This window comes from Schistocerca serialis, chromosome 10 (genome assembly GCF_023864345.2).
Source record: "Schistocerca serialis cubense isolate TAMUIC-IGC-003099 chromosome 10, iqSchSeri2.2, whole genome shotgun sequence".
NCBI lineage: Eukaryota > Metazoa > Arthropoda > Insecta > Orthoptera > Acrididae > Schistocerca > Schistocerca serialis.
The window spans coordinates 203,132,364-203,154,653 of NC_064647.1; the positions used below are offsets into that span (position 1 = coordinate 203,132,364).

At 40.1% G+C, this 22,290-nt stretch overlaps 1 protein-coding gene across 3 annotated transcripts in view; it reads left to right on the forward strand.

The window, feature by feature from the left end:
* LOC126425318 (interference hedgehog) overlaps positions 1-22,290 on the forward strand; it is a 602,807-nt gene that overhangs the window by 574,488 nt on the left and 6,029 nt on the right. For 2 of the 3 annotated variants that reach the window (XM_050088299.1, XM_050088300.1), the window contains exons 13-14: positions 278-496; positions 10,769-10,932. In XM_050088299.1, coding sequence (XP_049944256.1) covers positions 278-496; positions 10,769-10,932 — 383 coding nt within the window. The remainder of the gene's footprint in view (positions 1-277; positions 497-10,768; positions 10,933-22,290) is intronic. The other variant, XM_050088301.1, reaches the window with a different exon arrangement.

Here is a 22,290-nt window from a genome sequence, read left to right on the forward strand (position 1 = left end):
ATTGACATATGAGGAATTTGAGGTTAGTGTCATTGACAAAGATTTTTAAAAAAGATTTGAGTGCTTTCTAGTATGCTGGAATAATGAATGGCTGTTTCAATGCTGCCCTCACAACTATTGTACAGAAAAACATTCTCCCTGTAACTACATTCTGAGTGACAAATGATTGCTAGAGAGAAAATGCACTGAGCTAGCATGTCTTCAATTGCACAATTAATTTTTAAACAACAGACTGCTACTCACAACTGAGTCACATAACTCCCCTGCTCTGTTTCAGCTCTGCCCGTGACAGAGCCACCAGTTTCCGGAGCAGACAGCACCGTGGACGGGGCCAACAGTGCACAGGTGCTGGTAAAGACGGTGGAGGCGAGCGGGGCGGGCACCCTCTATCTCGCCGTCGGCTGCAGCGTGGGCGTGATCGTCGTCGTGTTGGTGGCAGCTACCGTCGTCTGGCTGCTCTACCGTCGTAAGGTCTCTGCGAGGGCTGGAGAGCGAGGTTAGTATACTGATATTCTGAGGCATAATCGTTGCTACGTGTAGGACTGACAAATGAGACATTTTAAAAACTGAAATACACACTATAAATGTTCCACAATAACAATTATTTTGTATTTTGTTGTGAACCAGCGTTCAGCTTTCTTGACCATCATCAGACAACTTCCCATATTTCAGCTTATAAGATGCACTTTTTTTCCTTCAAAAATAGGCCCCAAAACTGAATGTGTCTTACACGCAGATAGCAAGTTAAGGTACATCTACATATATGTGGACACTCTGCTAATCACACTTAAGTGCCTGGCAAAGGGCTCATTGAATCATCTTCACAATAATTCTCTATTATTCCAGTCTCAAACAGCGTGTAGAAAAATCAAACACCTATACCTTTCTGTGCAATCTCTGATTTCCCATATTTTGTTATGATGAATGTTTCTTCTTTTGTAGGTCAACAAAATATTTTCACATTCAGAGGAGAAAGTTGGTGAATGAAATTTCTTGGGGAGATTCTACCTTTGTTTTAATTATGTCCACCCCAAAACCTGTATCATGTCAGTGACACTCTCTCCTCTATTTTGTGACAATACAAAACGTGCTGCTCTTCTTGGAACTTTCTCTATGTACTTCATTAATCCTATTTGGTAAGGATACCACACTGCACAGCAGTACTCTAAAGGGGACAGACAAGTATAGTGTAGCCAATCTCTTTAGTAGATTTGTTACATTTTCTAAATGTTCTGCCAATAAAATGAAGTCTTTGGATTGCCTTCTCCACAACAATTTCTTTGTGTTCTTTCCAGTTTAAGTTATTCATAATTGTAAGTCCTAGGCATTTAGTTAAATTTATGGCCTTTGGATTTCACTGATTTAACAAGTAGCTGAAGTTTACTGGATTCCTTTTAGCACTCATGTGAATGGTCTCACACTTTTTATTATTTAGGGTCAATCACCAATTTTCACACCATACAGATATCATTCCTGAATTGTTTTGCAATTTGTTATGATCTTCTGATGACTTTACTAGATGATAAATGACAGCATCATCTGCAAACAACCTAAGATGGCTGCTCAGATTGTCTTAAAAATTGTTTATACAGATAAGGAAGAGTTGAGGCCCTGTAACACTGCCTTGGTGAACACCATAAATCACTTCTGTTTTACCCGATGACTTTCCTTCAATTACTACAAACTGTGACCTCTCTGACACGAAATCACGAATCCAGTCCCATAACTGAGATAATATTCCATAATCATGCAATTTCACTACAAGCCACTAGTGTGGTACACTGTCTAAAGCCTTCCAAAAACCTAGAAATATGGAATCAATTTGAAATCTCCTATCAGTAGCACTGAACACTTCATGTGAATAAAGAGGTAGTTGTGTTTCACAAGAATGATGTTTTCTAACTCCATGTTGAATGTGTGTCAACAGACCATTCTCTCTGATGTAATGCATAAGGTTCAAACACAATGTATGTTCCAAAATCCTGCAGCATATTGATATTAATAATAGGGGCCTATAATTTAGTGGATTTCACATACTACCTTTCTCGAATAAGATAGGTACCTACAAGCTCCATTTCTTAAAAGTTTCTATGTTTTGACTTGAAGAAATTCATTCTTCATTTCCTTGTGAATTTTGAGCATGTAAGTTGCACAGAGTTCAGTGGATGCACATGTGCTGTCGTTAATGGTTTTTATATAGTTTGTTCAAGCTCCAGTGACTGTGTTTAGTGTGGAGACCTGTTTGTGTTGTACCTATATTGTGGTTTTATTTGCAAACTGTGGCTGAAATACGACATTGTTGTATGGTTGCGTTTAAGCTGGAAATGATTGCATTTGCTTAATAGCATGGAAATAGGACTGCAGAAAGGCACTTCGTGCCACCTACAACTGAAAAAATGATAAGAACTTGGCAGAATCAGGAAGATGTTTTAAAAAAAGCACCTTGCACCAAACAAAATGTAAGAAATTGAGCTATTAAATGGTCAAAACTTGTTAGGACTCAATACTTGGATTTTAGAGAACAGAATTTCAGTTTGTATGAAAATGATCATTCATAAAGCAAAAGCAATATCCACTAACAAAGTGATTGCCAACTTTACTGGATCCAGATCATGATGTTCATGATTTGGATCAACGCATGGTGTTCAAGATTTATGAAGAAGTATCAATCTTGCATGCAGACCAAGACAAAAACATCACAGAAGATGCAAGCTAAGAACCAAAACCAAATTATTGGGTCTCATCGATTTGTCATTAATGCAAGGAAAAGAGAAAAGTTTGAATTTTCACAGAATGGAAACACGAACAAGACTCTGCTAACCGTTGATGAGATTTGTAATGGAACTACGGGTTCCAAGGGCACAAAAAATATTATTGTTAAAACTTCAATATTATGAAAAGGATACATTGCTACTCACCATATAGCAGAGATGCTGAGTCACAGATTGGCACAACACAAACTAATAGGCTTTTGGTCAAAAAGACTGCATTGCAATCAGTTAAAACACACACACACACACACACACACACACACACACACACACGCACACACACACACATGACCCCAGTCTCTTGCTGCCGAGGCCAGATTGGCCTATGATGTATAATTCCAGTGAAGGCCTTTCTGGCCAAAAGCTTATTTGTGTGACAGTCTTTTTGTCATGCCTATCTGTTACTCAGCAACTCTGCTATATGGTGAGTAGCACTGTGTCCTTTTCATAATACTGTCATCATTCCAGCCTGGATTTTTCATTGTTTGATTGTTAAAACTTCATATCATGAAAAGACTAATTACACAGTCATTTTATCCTGCTGTGCTGATGGGCAAATTTGCTGTCCCTTTTGATTTTTAAAGGAAAGATGCTTCCTAAGGAACAATTACTGAAAGAAGTACTGGTGTTTGTTTGTATACACAATAAAGGCTGGATGGATGGAGGAGGAATGAGGTTGTGAATAGATAAAAATTAGTCGAGGTGACCTGGAGGCCTACTGAAGAAGCCTACCCTTTTAGTATGGGATCAGTTTTGTTCTCACAGAACAAAAGACAATAGACTGAATGCATTGAAGACTCAGTTAGTTGTAATTCTAGGAGGACTAACTAATTTACTTCACCCATTAGACGAATGTATCAACAAATCACTTAAGGGACATATGAAGGAGGAGTGGAACAGATTGATGCAATCTACAGATTTTGAAATTACATCATCAGGAAGGAGGAAGAAACCTACCATTTCTCAAGTTTGTGAGTCGAGCGAGTCAAATCTTCATGGGACTTTATAAAAGCTGAAACAATGATGAAATCATTTAAAAAATATGGAATCAGCAATCCACTGAGTGTTACAATGGATAATTTATTGTATGAGGCTTCAGATTCTGACATGGGGGCATCAAGTATTTCTTCCTTCAGCACTAAGGATGAATTGTGCAGATTTGAGGACAAAAATTAAAAGGTTAGCACTTTTTCCTACTTATATTGCCTAGACATTATGTGTATGTGTACATATGTGTTATTATTGTTTTGCAGTAGATGTATTAAGTGAGAAACTTTTTCCCAAAAATAGTCTAAAAAAGCGGTGTGCGTCTTTTACACTGGTGCATCTTAGGCAGCAGTAAATGTGGTAAGACTTACAGATAGTTGACATAACATCAGTGGAAGCTTCTAGCTGTAAACAGACTGTTATTCCAAAAATGTATGACATTTGGAGTTTATGCAGGTGTGGCGTAGAGCACCATAAAAATCGATATTTGTTCTGTGCGTAAGTGTGCTATCTTCGAGGAGATGGCTTTGGAGAGCATGTTTGATGCTAATGGCAGTTAGCCTCCGAACTTGTATCTGTGTAGACGCTAAGTGTGAATAAATCTGTATATGAGAGAATTCTAGTTGTTTACCTACAACTATACCATATTCCCTCACTGGTGACCCCGACATGATTCTGCCCCTATTTCTCCCACTCCTGCTTCGAGCGGCCATCCATCGTCCCACACCATGCGTTTGGGTATTGATTTTCCACAGCGTGTTTCTCTGCTGAGCACTGCTCCTTCTCCGCGTTCATCTAATTCGAGTGGCCAATCTTTTCGGGGCTACACTCCTCACAGCCCTCGCAGTCGAACTGCCAACCACTCGGATTCTACCATTGTGTTACCGTCTTCGTGTGACAGCTCTTTGTCACGCCGTTCAACCCACGCTGGCTCCTCGTTGCCTTCGGTCACGCTCCCTTGTCTGTCAGCTGATTGCCCGAGGTTGTCTCCTGCACAGTCTAGTGCACCTGCCACCCCCCTCTTAGCAGATGCTTCCCCCTGCCATGGCTTTCCCACACCTCCCTGCCTCCCTACCACTGCTCGTACAGGTGCCATCCAAGAATTCACAACACATGTGCACCCTGATGACATACATAAATTATCTGTTGTCGTAGATGGCGATACAGTGTGTGTGGTACTCGCGTGTGACAATATTGAGGGAGGAAGTGCAGAATCTCGTGTGGTGCGCCGCTTTAAATTGAGCAGAAGTGCTGCGTGTGAGCAGAAATGCTGCGTGTGGCAATTTGCGTGCCTTTGTTAGGCCTTCTGGCAAGGTGATTCTCCGCCTGCCGGCTGACGAAGTGCTACACCTTCACTCCAGGACGGGACGTCGTCTTCAGCTGCCGGCGTCGCTTGCTGACTTCACCGTCGACGTACCGGGCTTCACCCCCCGGTCTCCTACCAGTCGACCGCTTCCACCTGACGCGGAAGAACTGTGCGTTATCTTCCTAACTTCTCACCCCCCCCCCCCCCCCCCCATTCACAGGGACGTACTCCATACTGCGTGGGGGAGGCTGCTATGTGGTGTAGAGCGCCATAAAAATCAATATTTGTTCTGTGCGTAAGTGTGCTATCTTCGAGGAGAGGGCTTTGGAGAGCATGTTGGACGCTAACGGCAGCTAGCCTCTGGACTTGTATCTGTGTAGACGCTAAGTGTGAATAAATCTGTATATGAGAGAATTCTAGTTGTTTACCTACAACTATACCATATTCCCTCACAGGCATATGAAAAACACAGAACTGGAATGCTTCAATTTGACATGGGAACAAAAAAAGGAATATTATTTAATGATATACTGAACTTTTGTGTAGGTGCATAATCATTAGACGTTACATATCATTGGACGCGACAGTCTTTGTTCAGTTATGTTGATGTGTGGACTGTCTGTTCATTCTTAAATTATCTCACAATGACTTAGAAAGCCAGTGCACAACAAAATATACATAAGTATTATTGTGGAACATTAATACTATGTGTTTCAATTTTTAATATGTCTGTGTTCTTCCAGGTGCCAACAGAGTAGCCCGTAAATGTTACCAAAATATTTTCATCACAGATATTTAGGACACTATCTTCACCCTCTTACTTCCATATACTTTACCAGAGACAACACATTTATTGTATTGATTAAAAAGAAATGGAGGCAGAACAATGAACTGTTCTGCTGAGTAGCGGATTCTATTGCTCTGTTGCGGAGGGTCCATGCTAATGAAATTTTGACAGATTAAACCTGTGTGGTACACTGGGAGTGGAATGAAGACTTTGGCCTTTCTTTGCTCAGAAAATCTCAGCAGATGTGAAACTATACTGGAACCTTCTTTATCTGGCTTAGATGGGACAATAGGTCACCTGGAACATAAAAAGTCGAGATAACCCAAAAATTAATAAAAAATTATTAAATAGGTAAAATGCCCTAAACACATAAATTGTACATTATTTTCGCCAATCAGACATTAAAAAAGCACAGCTACTTTTGTTCACTAAAATAATTATTGAATTTACATGTACAGTCACATAAATGTGACCACTGCCTACATTTGATGTCAAAATGCAGTAATCACTGACAGATAGCCGATGGCAGCACTAGTTGTGGAAGGTACATAAAGCATGCCGGGGAGGATGGCGGAGGGGGGGGGGGGGGGGTATAAAACAATGCAGTCATTGTCGTAATGTGGAAGAAAGTGGAGTGATTTATCTGATGTTGAAAAGAGCAGGATCATTGGCTTTCAGGTCAATATGGAAGCATGGACAATGCCCTTTTGTCATGCTTGGTATACTTTAATTGTGGTGACATGCAGACAGTTCTGAACTGGTAGTCACCAGATGGGGGAAGAATGTTCTGACATGTAAGAACCTGGAGCAAATGTGTGTATCATTTGAATGCAGTCCCAGATGTTCAGCACAGTGAGATGCACAAACATTACAACTGCTGCAATGTGCATTGAGCTGCTTACCGGTTGATTTATCGTATAGCAGAGATGCTGAGTCGCAGATAGGCACAAGAAAAAGACTATCACAGATAAAACTTTAAGCCAGTAAGGCCTTCATGAAAAATAGACAACGGACACACACACTCACAAAAATGCAACTCACACACACAACTACAGTCCCAGGCAACTGAAACCACACTGCGAGCAGCAGCACCAGTGCATGATGGGAGTGGCAACTGGTGGGGCTAAAGAGGAGGCTGGGGCAGTGCGGGGGAGGGATAGTATGGTAGGGGTGGTGGACAATGAAGTGCTGCAGGTTAGATGGAGAGCAGGGAGAGGTGGGGAGGGAGGGGGGGGGGGGGGGAATAGCGAAAAGGAGATAAGTAAAAAGACTGGGTGTGATGGTGGAATGATGGCTGTATAGTACTGGAATGGGAACAGGAAAGGGGCTGGATGGATGAGGACAGTGACCAGGCAGCCGTGACTAGGCACTTCAGTCCAGAACCACGCGGCTGCTACGATCACAGGTTTGAATCCTGCCTTGGGCATAGATGTGTGTGATGTCCTTAGGTTAGTTAGGTTTACATAGTTCTAAATCTAGGGGACTGATGACCTCAGATGTTAAGTCCCATAGTGCTTAGAGCCATTTGACAGTGACTAACGAAGGATGAGGCTAAGAGGGTTACGGAAACATAGGATGTATTTATTGTAGGGAAATTTTCCACCTGCGCAATTCAGGTAAGCTGGTGTTGCTGGGAAGCATCCATATGGCACAGTCTGTGAATCAGTCATTGAAGTAAAAGATGCCATGTTTGGCAGCATACCCAGCAACAGGGTGGTCCACTTGTTTCTTGGCCACAGTTTGTCGGTGGCCATTCATGCAGACAGACATCTTGCTGGTTGTCATGCCCACATAGAATGCAGCACAGTGGTTGCAGTTTAGCTTGTAGATCACATGACTGGTTTCACAAGTAGCTCTGCCGTTGATGGGGTAGGTGATGTTTGTGACTGGACTGGAGTAGATGGTGGTGGGAGGATGTACGGGACAGGTCTTGCATCTAGCTCTATTACAGGGGTATGAGCCAAGAGGTAAGGGGTTGGGAGCAGGGGTTGTGTAAGGATGGATGAGTGTATTGTGCAGGTTCAGTGAACGCAGAATACCACTGTGGGAGGGGTGGTAAGAATAGCAGGCAGGACATTTCTCATTTCAGGGCATGACGAGAGGTTGTCCGCTACCCCCCCCCCCCCCCCCCTCCCCCCCATCTCTCCCCTGCCCTCCGTCTAACTTGCAGCACTTCACTGTCCACCAGCCCTATCATACTATGTCTCTCCATCCATGCTCCAGCCTCCTCTTTACCCCCACCCAGTCGCTACTCCCATCGTGCATTGGTGCTGCTGCTCTCAGTGTGGTTTCGGACTGCGATTGTCGATTGTGTGTGAGTTGTGTTTGCGTGAGTGTGTCGTGTGTGTGTGTGTGGGGGGGGGGGGGGGTGGTCTGTTTTTGACAAAGGCCTTACTGGCTGAAAGCTGTATGTGTGACAGTCTTTTTGTTGTGCCTGTCTGTGACTCAGCATCTCCACTATATGGCGAGTAGCAACTTTCCTTTTCATTATATTGGTGCATTCCTTCCTGGATTTTCCATTGTTTGCTTGTTACTGGTTGATTTGAAGTTTCGTCTGCATAAACTGCAGTTGTTCAATAGTTGAAAGGTGTTGACAGTCCAGACAGACCTTCCAGCTGTACTGACATTCTTGCAGTGACTAACACAGAACCACTGCTTCTCCACAACTGCTGATGTCTGATGAAGCAAAATTTTTAATGACTGGATGTGCTAGTAAGCAAAATTGCCAGCACTGATCCCAGTAGAATTCATGATATTCATGTGAAAAGCCCCAGGTGAGTCCAAAAGCTGTTGCATGGTATGCAGTTCTTTCCCTACTTAATTTATTAGGAATACTTTAAAAGTATGAAGGGCAATTTGTCTTTTTTTTTATATTGTTTAATACATCAACCAGGTCGCAAGAATGAACACTGTAAGAAGACAATTTTATCAGTGTGTTTGAGGGCTGAAGATCATGCCTTTCCACTGTACACAGCAATTAAATAATGCCCTCTCTGGAATTGCATACTGTAACATAGCACAGCGAGTAGCGAACTTCACTACAGATACAGATGAAATGTTTGTGAAACATGATATGTAACCAGATGAAATATTTGCCAATGGTATTGCTGCAGTGGCAACACAGGTTCCCATTGGATCACTAAAGTTAAGCACTGTTGGGCTTGGTTGGGTCACCATCTGAGTCTTCCAGGCACTGTTGGCAAGTGAAGTGCACTCAGCCCTTGTGAGGCCAATTGAGGAGCAACTTGACAGAAGTAGTGGCCCTGATTACAAAAACTGACAATGGTTGGAAGAGTGGTGTGCTGACTACATGCCTCTCCATATCTGCATCCAGTGATGCCTATGGACTGAAGATGGTGGCAGTCACGTGGTGCCATTGGTCCTTCCGACACCTGTTTGGTCACAGAGAGGGAGGGAGAGGGAGAGAGAGTGAGAGAGAGAGAGAGAGAGAGAGAGAGAGAGAGAGAATTGGAATACTTGTCAGAGACATGCACAAATCAGTCTGTTTACACACTTCTGTATAGAAAAACTATAGGCAATTAAGGTAGAGAATGGAAATAATCTTCACCCTCTTCTTTTTGTATGGTAGTCTGAAGTTTATTGTGGGGAAAAAAGATGAGGGCTAACCAACTTTCATGGGCAGGGTATGATAGTGCATCAGCGTAATTCTACACTCTGAGAAAATGTATTTTAATAAACCTTTGGAGTTTGATGTTACATGGTATAAGCCAAGTATCTGTCTCCAGATTGAAATGATGAACTCTGCGACAGCAGTAATATTCAGGGTGTCGACTTGAGGTTTGATGCTGCCCATCAGCTCTGAGCCATGATAGAGTGGTGTCATGATGGGTGAGATCATGTGTGTGCAGAGTGTTGGGGTGTTTTGCTTGGGAGCATTAACAGTGTCAGTTAATACAGTGTTTGTGATTTTCATTGGGTCTGTAATGTGTGTTAGAAATTTTGGTGGTGTGGGCACATTATTAGAGCTACAGGTTTAGCTACTTGAACAGACTATAACAAGTTTACACTAATAATCAGTCAGAGCTTAAACTTTATCTTTGGTTGTCCTGGTAATGGAGATAAACACTGATTACAATTTATGTGAACTTGGAATTTCTTATGAATACATCCTCCATTGGAATATAACATTCTTGTCTGACATGCTGCTTGAGAGATCGAGGCTCAGTTTGTGTGTTAAACTGTTATAACTCTGTTTTGTTCATTTCTGAACTTGCATTTAGTTAATTTCCATGATTTTTGGTTATCTGTATTGGTATCACTTTTTGACTTTGTGTACAGTATCTGGCTTTTCAGTTGAGCTATATATGACAAGTGATGTTTTTTGATACCAGTTATAATTGGTTCACACTAATTTTCTTTTTTCTTTTACCAACTGCTTTATCAACTTATCTGGTTATTTTTGATTTGCATATTTTTGTGGTTATTTTAGTTTTTGCAGTTTTTCCCCATTCAAAAGCCTCATTTTTCTGTGGTTTTCCTGTTAGGCTCAATATTTATTGTTAAGAATTTGTACAATTTTGTAACTGTTGTTTATATTTTTGCACCACGGGAATAGGTGCATCATGGCTATCATTTTGAAATTTTGTTTGTGTTGCATTTTGAACCTTGTTATGATGTCATTGGTAAAAGTCGATGGGTGTTTCGAAGGCTCTGGTTTATCCAGGTGCAGTATATCTATTGTTCTCCTGTGAAACACATGTGCACAGTATTTCCGTGTGTTTCCCTTACTGCCAGTGCTGTACAGTGTAGTGCATCAGTTTCTTTGGGAATGTCTTGTGTTGGGAAAAGGAGGTTGCAAATCTAATCATGTTCATTGCAGACACTTCTCAATCAACAGAAAAAAAAAAGTTTCGCTCACACTCCACATGCCTTACCTGTACCATTCGCAACACACAGGGAGTGATAGCCGGGACAAATTCCCAGAGATCACGGCGGTTGCCAAGGGCGGGCGTGGGGGTGGCCAGCAGAACGGCCGACCCCCGCAGCGGCTGCCGCAGACACAGCAACCGCTGGCCAACGGGAAGCTCACCATCACCACGAACCCCCTGGCAGAGGCCGAGGTAACTGCACGATTCCTGGCATCCGGCACGGAACCTCGGGAAGATAGACGCAGTGTAATGGAATGTGAAGTTGGAATACTGGAGGTCTTGGGCCTGGAAAAGAAAATTGACTGCATGCCACACTGTTATCACTTACATTTTTCAAGTTGAAACTTCCATCCTAGTTAGTGCTCGCTACTATCCATCTTGTTGCATGTCTTTGTAGCTGTGTAACTCTGAGGAGTTACTGTGGTGATAGTTATGTTACAGGAACTTTGACAAAGATTCCTTATGACTGTAGGTCTTGAGCTGTACTTAGAGATTTTAGTGCATGACCTGTCTTCTTTAGTCATAACCTGTGAACCATTCTCATTGTACACTCTTGTCTGAGAGAAGCCTGATATTTCACATTTCTCCTAAATTTTGTGGAACTCTTGTCACTGGTATTCAAGAATTAATGAGTATATGCATGCATGAGAAGAATTTTGGATACTGTGTACTGTACACTCTGTTGTTTATCAGAGGCAACAGTTTTGCTCGGTTGGAGAATAATAATGTTTACTCTATTATCTAAGTGAATGGAGGTATCAGCAGACTGAATTTGAAATTTTATAATTTATTATTATGTTCTAAATTATATGTGATATAAATATTATTTGTGTACTGGAGACAGTGGTTGACCTTTACAAGGAGAAAGTAATGGAAAGGGAAAAAATGTAAAATTTGCCATGTTAACAACATGGCTGCCTGTATCAAGTACTTTAGGTAGTTGTTTTCCAACATTGCACCAATAAGCCTGACCAGCAACCTCTATGGTGAAACGAAAAGATGGCATCGAGTACATCATTTTGGTTAGATTAAACAATCATGCCCTCAACAAGTTGTGATTCAAAGTGAAGGAGCTTTTCAGATACTCAGCCCAAATGGAAAGTGGAACACTACCTAGAATCTTTCCTGAAGTTATTCAAATACCTTTCATGCTTACTATTATCCATCTTTGTTGCAACAAGTTTGGTACATATGGAAAGAAACAGCTTTGAAGCAGGCAAATAGTCATCATTTGTTTATTGTGGAAAAAGATAACTAATATGTTTCTCATTAAGTCACCCAATTGTGATGATTTAGTTATAGAAAACACAAGAAACCACTGAAGGTCATCTAGTTACAGTCTGAAAGTTTATTATCAAGGCCAGTTTCAATTAGAAGTTTGTGATGGTGCATTAGCAGTGATGTGGAGAATGAATGAAGTCTAGCCAGTTGAGTCCCAAGATTGCACCTGGTGAGATTAAAGTTCCTTCCTATGTCGACAGTGGTCAGTAGTGTACTCCAGATGAGGGACCGCGGTGTGGTTGGTGTAAGGCCTGGAGTGAACAACTGGTGTAGACTGTGCTTCTTGTCAGTGGTAGCAATGCCACACATCAGTGAAGGGAGGGGCCTGCTGTGGCAACATTCTGACTTTCTGGTACAGACAAGTCAGTGTTGTCTCCGTCCTGACTTGTATCGTTATGCCCACCTAGAACTGTTGCAGCTGTTCCTCAGTGATGCAGCATGGGCAGGCCAATGAGTCGGCAACCTGTTGGGACATTTTATCTAGCCATCAGACTGCATGTCCACTTACAATGTCCTTTTCCGCTAGGAAACTGCAACTGACCATCTACCACTGGGAGACTGGTGGCAGTGACACCGTATCCCTTCTCCCACTCCAAGGAGAAGATGGGCAACCAATGTGATTGTAAGTATCTGGCAAAGTTGACTGTCGTGCTGAGACCTGGGACCCCGAAAGGTGGCAGACCAGTGGTGCGAAGCAGTCCCTATTGGCAGTGGAGTGGCCAGCGGATGCTGGCCCACAAATACTGTACTGTGTTGGAGTGGAGGAAAACTGCACAAACCCCAGAAGGGAATTCCTGAAACAAAAGGGCGTGTGTTACGGCTGCTGTGGAGCCAGAAGGTCTGGAACTGAGGACAGAGGATGGTAAAGGATGGCCAAAGCAACAGGCGAGGAATGGTGTGAACGAAAGGAAGAAGCTTGCAGCAAAGCATGAGTGGTACCTGGAGGGCAGAGAGGGGCACTGAGACCCAGCAGCAAACAGGATGGGAAGAAGCGTGACGGGTGCGGGAGCCTGAGAGTGAGCACCTGGGCTGGGCCAGCGAGGAGGGAAGCCAGGAACAGAAGGTGAAAACAAAGTGCTAGGGTCGAGTCAGTGGATGGGGAATGAAAAGACGGTGAGGGCTGAGCCCGAAGGGCAGTGATGAATCTAGCATGTTGTTGTAGGGCACCCAAACATGTGAAGGGCTCTGAGTGCCCTGCCATCCACACAGAGAGAGGTGTCCACAGCCGCAGTGGTGCGGCAAGTACTATGACAGAGGCACTTTCGGGTCCACCGTGCTTTAACACTTCTACTTAATTATTATCTACTCGTCGGTAAGGTAATCCTCAAAACTTTGAAGACAGATGAACTGACTTATCAAAAGTGCATGTCATCTGATGTTATCTAGAATCATAAGTAGAAGGTTAAAACAAAATTTTTCTCCACATAACTGAAATTTTCATAGATTTCCTGGTTCTTCATGAAGTGTGTGGTTTACAGTGAAAGTGATCAGTTCCAGTTTTTAAACATTTATTCTTCCATTCGTAACAGCTGATCAAATCCATCATGGCACATTGCAAAGAGGCCAAGTTGTACAGTATGTCTTCATAAAACAACTGACTGGTTCACAAATCAAGAAACATACTTTTTTACAACTTTAAATCTTAGTGAAATAATATTCAAGTAACTAACACAGGTTACACTTCGAGGTATCAGCTCAAACTGCCCATCCCAGCAGCCTCGCTTCCCTATTTATATATTCTAAATAATGGATGGTCACTTGGGCCATTATTACTTAGTAATGACAACATATTTTTAATTGTATTTACAATTAAAAGTTCCAAAGCCAAGATGTTCTGATTACACAGAATAATACGTCTAAAATTACAGAATTGAATAATATGTGAAATTTATAATGTAAAAATGTTTTCAAATGCGAAAATTCCATCTAAATATGAGTACAATAATCAACTTCACAAAATTAATTATTACATGCTAATTACACAATGACTCACATTCCTAACAATAATTGAAGCTAAGAGGGTGAAACAAAACAGGTTTTGATTGACAGATTTTGTAACAGATGCCTAGGATTTTATAATTAAGCGTATATCTGGTTACAACAATATGAGTTTAATTAATAAAGTCATTAAGATGGAATGTTCTTTACAGCTTTCGTCCTAAATTTATGTTTTACAATATGTGCCTTCATTTGCAAGTGACAGAATAACTTCTTGAATGAGTAAACTACATTCGTAAAAGTCCAATTATTTGAATAATTACAGTTGGTATTAACACCATATATTTTATGCCTACCATTTTCACTAATTCAAGTCTTTCCCATTACTACAATGAATGCCACAGTCTGTTAAAATACATCATCATTTGTTTTATTTTGTAATAGTGTCTGCTAATTAGTCTCCAATTTAGTGTCATTTTTATGAAATTCATGAATCACCACAATACCAATCATTTTAAAGTGAGGTATTGTACTACATGATGTCAGGGAATCGAAGTTTTCATTAAGTCTTTGTATATTAGGTACATTACAGTGGGAAGGCAGCATCTGGGAGGGACGACTGTGGCAGATGATCTGTCTGATGATCACAAAGGGGACCTTGGTGTGTCATTTGTTTTTGTAACCATTGCCAACTTTCTTGGTTTTGACTGTATGAGTGTCAGTGTAAGTGTGTGTGTGAGCATTTTTCATCTGTTTTCTTAGGAGAGGACTGGGATTTGTGGTCATCTATCAGGATGTTTGTCTCTTATACAGGACACGGCAGAACTAAGCGAGCAGTTTTGAGAGATAACTGCTCTGGTGTTTGGGGGGGGGGGGGGGGGGAGCATTTGCACACAGTCTCCTTCTGTTCCATCCATGACTCCATTACAGTATGGCTGACATGGTTTGGACCGGAGCTAATTGGGGCTTTGCCATGTGTGTGAGCGTTTTGAAAACAGTCGGGCTGTGATCGTGAAGCAAAGAGCTTTTTGATGATGGTTCAACATTCCGCATAACAGTGCCATTCTTAATGCAAACAAAATTCAGCCCTGGGTTTGACAGTTGGAAAAAACTGATAGCACACTAAGAAGAGAGACATGTGGGCTATGCAAATCGCACACAACACCAGATAGTTTGTAGCTGGTGAGAGCAACACTTGAGCAATTGCCATTACTTTCTGCTTGAAGGCATGCTGTTGCATTGGGGATTTCAGATAACAATTTGTGGAGGATTTTGCATTTTGATTTGAATTTACATCCCTTCACAATAAAGATGCTTCAAGAATTGAGCCCAGCAGATTACACCAACTGCTGAAATCTGTGTGAACAAATGCTTGCACAGATCCCTCTAGAGGCAACTTTCTTCAGCAGTGATGAGGCACATTTTCATCTCAGTGGGACCGTGAATAAACAAATTTTTCAGTACTTAGCTGAAAATAACCCTCAAATTATTCATAAAAGACCACTAAAGTCCCCTAAATTGACATTGTTGTACACTGTATCACAATTTGGCATGATAGGCTTGTATGTCTTTGATGAGGAAGGTGTGACCATAACTGTGCATTCCACGCATTATCTTTCAGTGTTCCAAAATTTTCTGCAGCCGAGAATGGAAGAGATCATTGAAGAAGAGGGAATAGGGGACTTGTTCTTCCAACAGGATGAGGTTACAGCTCACAAAGCCCAAAATTCATTCAATGTTGTGAAGGAAATGTTTCCATGATGTCTGGCCTCTTTGAGGGGGGATGTGGGGTTGCCTGCATGGTCACCAGATTTGAGCATTTGTGACTTCTTTCTGTGGGGATACCTAAAGCAAAAGGTGTTTAAACATCACCTTACACTCTGCCAGAGCTAAGGGAGCAAATTATTGAAGAAGTGAACACCATATCTCGTGATATATTTAAATGACTGTTGAGAATTTCAGAGATCTTCTCCAAAAGTGTATTGCTGTTAATGGTAATCATCTTGAGGGCATTATTTTCAACAATGAATGAATATAAAATTGTATGAACTATTGGTTTTGAATTTAAAATATTCTTTCTGTATCTACCACAATTTCTTTTTTATAACTTCTCAAAAGCTTAATTGGTTCTGTCACACTCGGTATAACCAGTCAGTGTAATGAGTGACCATGTGGTGATACAGTAGTAGATTCTTCTCTGACTTTGTTTTGTATGTGTGCTAATTTTAAAAGAAAATTATTGCACAATGGGACATCATAATGTCTCAGAATACGATCCAGAATCCTGCTATAAGCAGACATCAGCGATATATATCTACAATTGTTTACCCTTTCTGTAACCAGGAATTTTTTAGTTGTGTAGAATTATTGCTTGTGGTATATATTCTCAATAAATATAAGCTAGGAAAGGGCCTGATTCTGCGGTGTCTTCTTCACTTTTAATATTCTCAATTCTTTCTCAGTACAAGGGGTGTTACTGTTGATATCTCTCATTTGTAAATCTGTTTGGCAGCGAAATGTACATATGCCAATATAGCATATGCCAATATACCCACATATTAATACTTGTTAAAATGAAGCATTTTGTCTGTTCTCTTCAGTTTCAACAGCGGTCTAACCCACAAGAGATTGAACTGAAGGTATGTATCCTTTCTTTGCCTTTAGACATGATCAGAACTTCATAGGATTTTCTGAGAAGTCTTCCTCATGGCCTGACTGCAGAAACTGTAGGATTACATGAGCCATAGCCCTTTTGATGGATTTACCATTTGGTGTTGCATTTTCTCTATCAGTTTGACTGTAATCTCTTTCACAATGAGCAACTTCTTCTGAATTTTACTATTAAATGAAGATGACTTTTGCTATATTTTATTACTTTACATTGTATTTATTATTCTAGACTACAATTCATATGTTTCTTTCAACTTTAATGACAACTATACTGTATTTTTCGGGTCTGAGTGAAATGTTCTTACTTTGTCTTAAGCAAAGCTTGGGACCCAGCACTTGCAGAGCACAGAGTGCCATGTGGGGCAGGAGGGGCATAAATCTAGTGCTACTACCTCACCATCTGAGCAACCAGAGCTGACATACATATGTATGTCAAGCAGCAATAACTCTTTTCCAGAAGTGTTGTTATATTGTGTAATGTGTGGAGTATCAAACATTACTGTTCGATTGTTTAGACAAAAATTATTATTTGACTTTTGCAAACATAAGCTGTTTTTACTTTGCAGGTGATTTATTTGTAATGTAAACCCAATATGTATCATCAGTAATCAATATTCAGTTTGATAGTGTTAGAACAAGATAACTTGAATACTTACTTGATTGGTAAAAGATTATGTCCAGGGTTGATCATTGTAAATAATAGCCTGACAAAATTTGATGTAACTTCCAATTTATTCTTTACAGATTTGTCAGAAATATTCACAAACCTTTTACAGTCATTGTGTCTGTCTGATCTTCAAGATTACTTTGAATAAGACATGATGTATAGGCCTACTACTAAACAAATCTAATACTACTTTGTCGTTTCTCTATAAGAAAATTGCTGCACTTTAAGGCTCTGTATATGCCATGCACATAACACATAATGTGTGTATGTCCCTCTAATGCTTTACAGAAAATAAATTATAGTAAAATTGAAATGACAAGTGATCTCAAAGCTAACATTAAGTAGTCCAATTCAAATCCAGTCAAAATATGAAATGTACCACAATTTTCAAATTATTAAGTCATCATGATGCAGCATGTTTCTTTGTACTACATGGCATAATCAGTAATCAAATGAGCATAACAAATCGTTTTTCCCATTAAAAGTGATGTCATAGACAAAAGCATTAAGTGAATGAAGCACAACATAGAAATTAATTGATAAATAATCACTAGAAAAATCATCAGCCACCAGTGTAGCATAAATCTTAGTATAAACCATAAAATGTCAAAAGATTAAAAGTTAATTTTAAATAAAGAAAACATAAAATTTTTCAATTCACCCATGCAGAGAAATTCATGCACATCAATGTCGTTCCTCTTATCACACTTTAATCAATGTGGTGGTTTTTTAACTTTTTTATTTAATTCAGTCTGTGGAACCTTTTCCACCATAGTTCCATACACATTATCTTAGTTGTACATTTTATAGTTAGTTTTTCACTTAAATCTACTGTGAAATTATAACAGTGAACTGAGCAAAACATATATGACTACTTCCACATATTGCTATTATTCTTTCACATATTGTAACTGACAAGTCAAAATTACAAATTTACTCATCAGGACCACCCATTTCACACAAAATTACATCATGTACCATATTATCACAATGTTCTTTTGAATCATTTTAAACTGATTACAAAATTTGTTCTGATACTTTTCCCACCAATCAAGATACAGTTGTTTAAATAATTTAAACAATTTTTCCCACACAGATTGTTTGTATACAATAGATTTTGAATAGCTATCTATACTTAATGTTGAAACCTTGTCTACTTTTGACAATCCAGATACAATACGTTCACTTTCCTCTGATGAATATTCATCTTTAAAGACAATAAAACATTTTGTCTCATAATCAGTGTGCTGTACTTCATTCAAGACATCATCTTCCACATAATCATCATATGAAATAATTACATCATCATCAGTCTTAGCTACATCATGTATACAGGGTGGTACATTGATCGTGACTGTGCCAAATATCTCACGAAATAAGCATCAAACGAAAAATGACAAAGAATGAAAGTTGTCTATCTTGAAGGGGGAAACCAGATGGCGCTATGGTTGACCTGCTAGATGGCACTGCTATAGATCAAACAGATATCAACTGCATTTTTCTGAATAGAAACCCCCATTTTTTATTACATATTCATGTAGTACGTAAAGAAATATGAGTGTTTTAGTTGGACCAAATTTTTTACTTTGTGATAGCTGGTGCTGTAATAGTTGCAAACATATGGCTCACAATTTTAGACGAATATTTGGTAACAGGTAGTTTTTTTGAATTAAAATACAGAATGTGGTATGTTTAAACATTTTATTTTGGTTGTTCCAATGTGATACATCTACGCTACCAAATTAATGCAATAAATGCTCAAAATGATGTCGGTCAACCTCAATGCATTTGGTAATACGTGTAACGACATTCCTCTCAACAGCGAGTAGTTCGTCTTCCGTAATGTTCGCACATGCATTGACAATGCGCTGACGCATGTTGTCAGACGTCAGTGGATCACGATAGCAAATATCCTTCAACTTTCCCCACAGAATGAAATCCGGGGACGTCAGATACGGTTAACATGTGGGCCATGGTATGGTGTTTTGACGCGGGCCATGGTATGCTGTTTCGATGACCAATCCATCTGCCATGAAATATGCTATTCAATACTGCTTCAACCGCACGCGAGCTATGTGCCGGACATCGATCATGTTGGAAGTACATCGCCATTCTGCCGTGCAGTGAAACATCTTGTAGTAACATCGGTAGAACATTATGTAGGAAATCAGCGTGCATTGCATCATTTAGATTGCCATCGATAAAATGGGGGTCAATTATCCTTCCCATAATGCAGCACCATACATTAACCCGCCAAGGTCACTAATGTTCCACTTGTTGCAGTCATTGTGGATTTTCCATTGCCCAATAGTGCATATTATGCCGGTTTATGTTACCGCTGTTGGTGAATGACGCTTTGTCACTAAATAGAATGAGTGCAAAAAATCTGTCATCATCCCGTAATTTCTCTTGTGCCCAGTGGCAGAACTGTACACGACATTCAAAGTAGTCCCCATGCAATTCCTGGTGCATAGAAATATGGTACGGGTGCAATCGATGTTGATGTAGCATTCTCAACACTGACGTTTTTGAGATTCCTGATTCTCACGCAATTTGTCTGCTACTGATGTGCAGATTAGTCGCAACAGCAGCTAAAACACCTACTTGGGCATCATCATTTGTTGCAGGTCGTAGCTGGCATTTCACATGTGGCTGAACACTTCCTGTTTCCTTAAATAACGTAACTATCCGGCGAACGGTCCGGACAATTGGATGATGTCGTCCAGGATACCGAGCAGCATATGTAGCACATGCCTGTTGGGCACTTTGATTACAATATCCATACATCAACACGATATCGATCTTTTCCGCAATTGGTAAACGGTCCATTTTAACATGGGTAATGTATCATGAAGCAAATACTGTCCGCACTGGCGGAATGTTACGTGATACCATGTACTTATACGTTTGTGACTGTTACAGTGCCATCTATCACAAAGCGAAAAAAGTGGTCCAACTAAAACATTCATATTTCTTTATGTACTACACGAATATGTAATAAAAAATGGGGGTTCCTATTTGAAAAAGCACAGTTGATATCCGTTTGGCCTATGGCAGTGCCATCTAGCGGGCCAACCATAGTACCATCTGGTTTCCCCCTACAAGCTAGACATGTTTCGTTCTTTGTAGTTTTTTCGCTTGATGCTTATTTTGTGAGATATTTGGCCTGGCCACAATAAATGGACCACCCTGTATAAACATTTTCAATATTGGTAGAGTCCATGAAGGACACAGTGGCCAGTGCGCAGTGACCAATTTTTGTCCAAAGTGCTGGGTGAGCTCATTTGTTTGCTTGTTTACGCACTTTCAGCCAATCAGCCAATTGGTGATGTGCTACACTGACACATTTGAGCTGCACGCCCTTCTGTCTTCCTCAAATGATATTACAGAAACTATTCATTAAAAAAATTTACTTATAGTTTTGTATGTCAGGTTCACGATGATGTGCCTATCATTCCGTTAATGTTTTAGTTATTGCGATATTTCCATTTAAGTGGGGCAGTGCACAGAGTTTGAAAAAGTTTATAATGAAAAATAGGGGTCATTATGATTTTGTGTTTGCTGCATATTACATCATATGTTGCTGCATATGAAATTTAGCTAACATATTGAATTTTTCGTTAGACCTGGGTGGAAGTTTGTTACCAATATAGAAAACAGTGATTGTAGCTTACTCACTTGTGATTGCACACATCAGCTACAAGGCCAGAATGAAATATCCTTAACATTCCTTGTATCTGATAAGTGGTTTGAGAAATTGAAATGAGATTTTGGCAAATGACAGCACACAAAGAGGAGAGTATTTTGCCATAAGACTATTATGCAAAATTCATTATCTGCTGTGGTATTTCAAAAACTACAGACTTTTTTGATGAAAGAATGTAAATCTTAAGGGTCATCAATATCTAGTGAAACAACATAAGTGAAGACATTACACGTCCTGTTGATGTGCTTTTTTATAAGCTATTGACCTTACTTGTCATCATTTCCTTGCTTAATAAACTTCTTAAACCATTGTTTGAGAATTCTGTCGCTATCACATCTGCACAACATGTTAGTGAAGTGACATTGTATAAATCCCAATCTGCAAAAGAAGCAAATTTTAACACAGCAACAAGAAAGTTGTAGGTTTTACTCAAAATTCTCCACTCATGACACTCCTCTGGTTAACAAGTTATGTGAAAAAATGAATTGCTGCTGCATTTTCAGTGGAATGCCTTTTAGATACTAACCAAAGCAGAGATGACAGTTCACTTTTTTGGGTGACCATCATGCAAGTGTCAATGTGGAGGGGCTCCGCTTAAAATTTACGAAAAACATGAGCGTGATCTTCAGTTCAGAGTGACACCACCCCTCCAGCACTCAGCATTTCCCCTCGCGAACCCCACCACTATCACTCACCCCACACTTGCCTGGCTGACTGTGCATCTGCCGGCACATCATTCTGCATGCGCTCCAACAATACTTTTCTCAACTTCTAATCTAACTTCCACATAAAAATTTGATTGTTTCTGTCCTTATTTGACAGAGACCATTAAGTTGCAAATTTCGGACTTAACCTATACAATCTGAATGTTACTATTGTGAATTTTGCTCTTTAGTTAACTGTTTACTGGAGGTAAGACGACTTTCTTTTATACCATACTGTGGATGGTATTACTACTGCTAACATACATCTTGTGTAAGGACCATGGAGAGAAGATAAATCAGGACTCATATGAAAGCATATAGAAATTTTTCTTTCTTCGCTCCATTTACAAGTGAAAGAAGAAAGGGAATGTCTAGCAGTGGTACAAGATACCCACCACTATGGACTGTGTGGTGGTTTGTGTAGTACGTATGTGGACGTAAATGATACTGAAGTCAGTGGATGCCCATAACTGCAAATTCACATTTATCTCATAAACGGCTCATTTGCAGTCTTGTTTGCAAATTAACGGGAAAGTTTTTGTTTCTGTTATCACATACTTCTACCCGTTTTCGCTGTTAGTTAT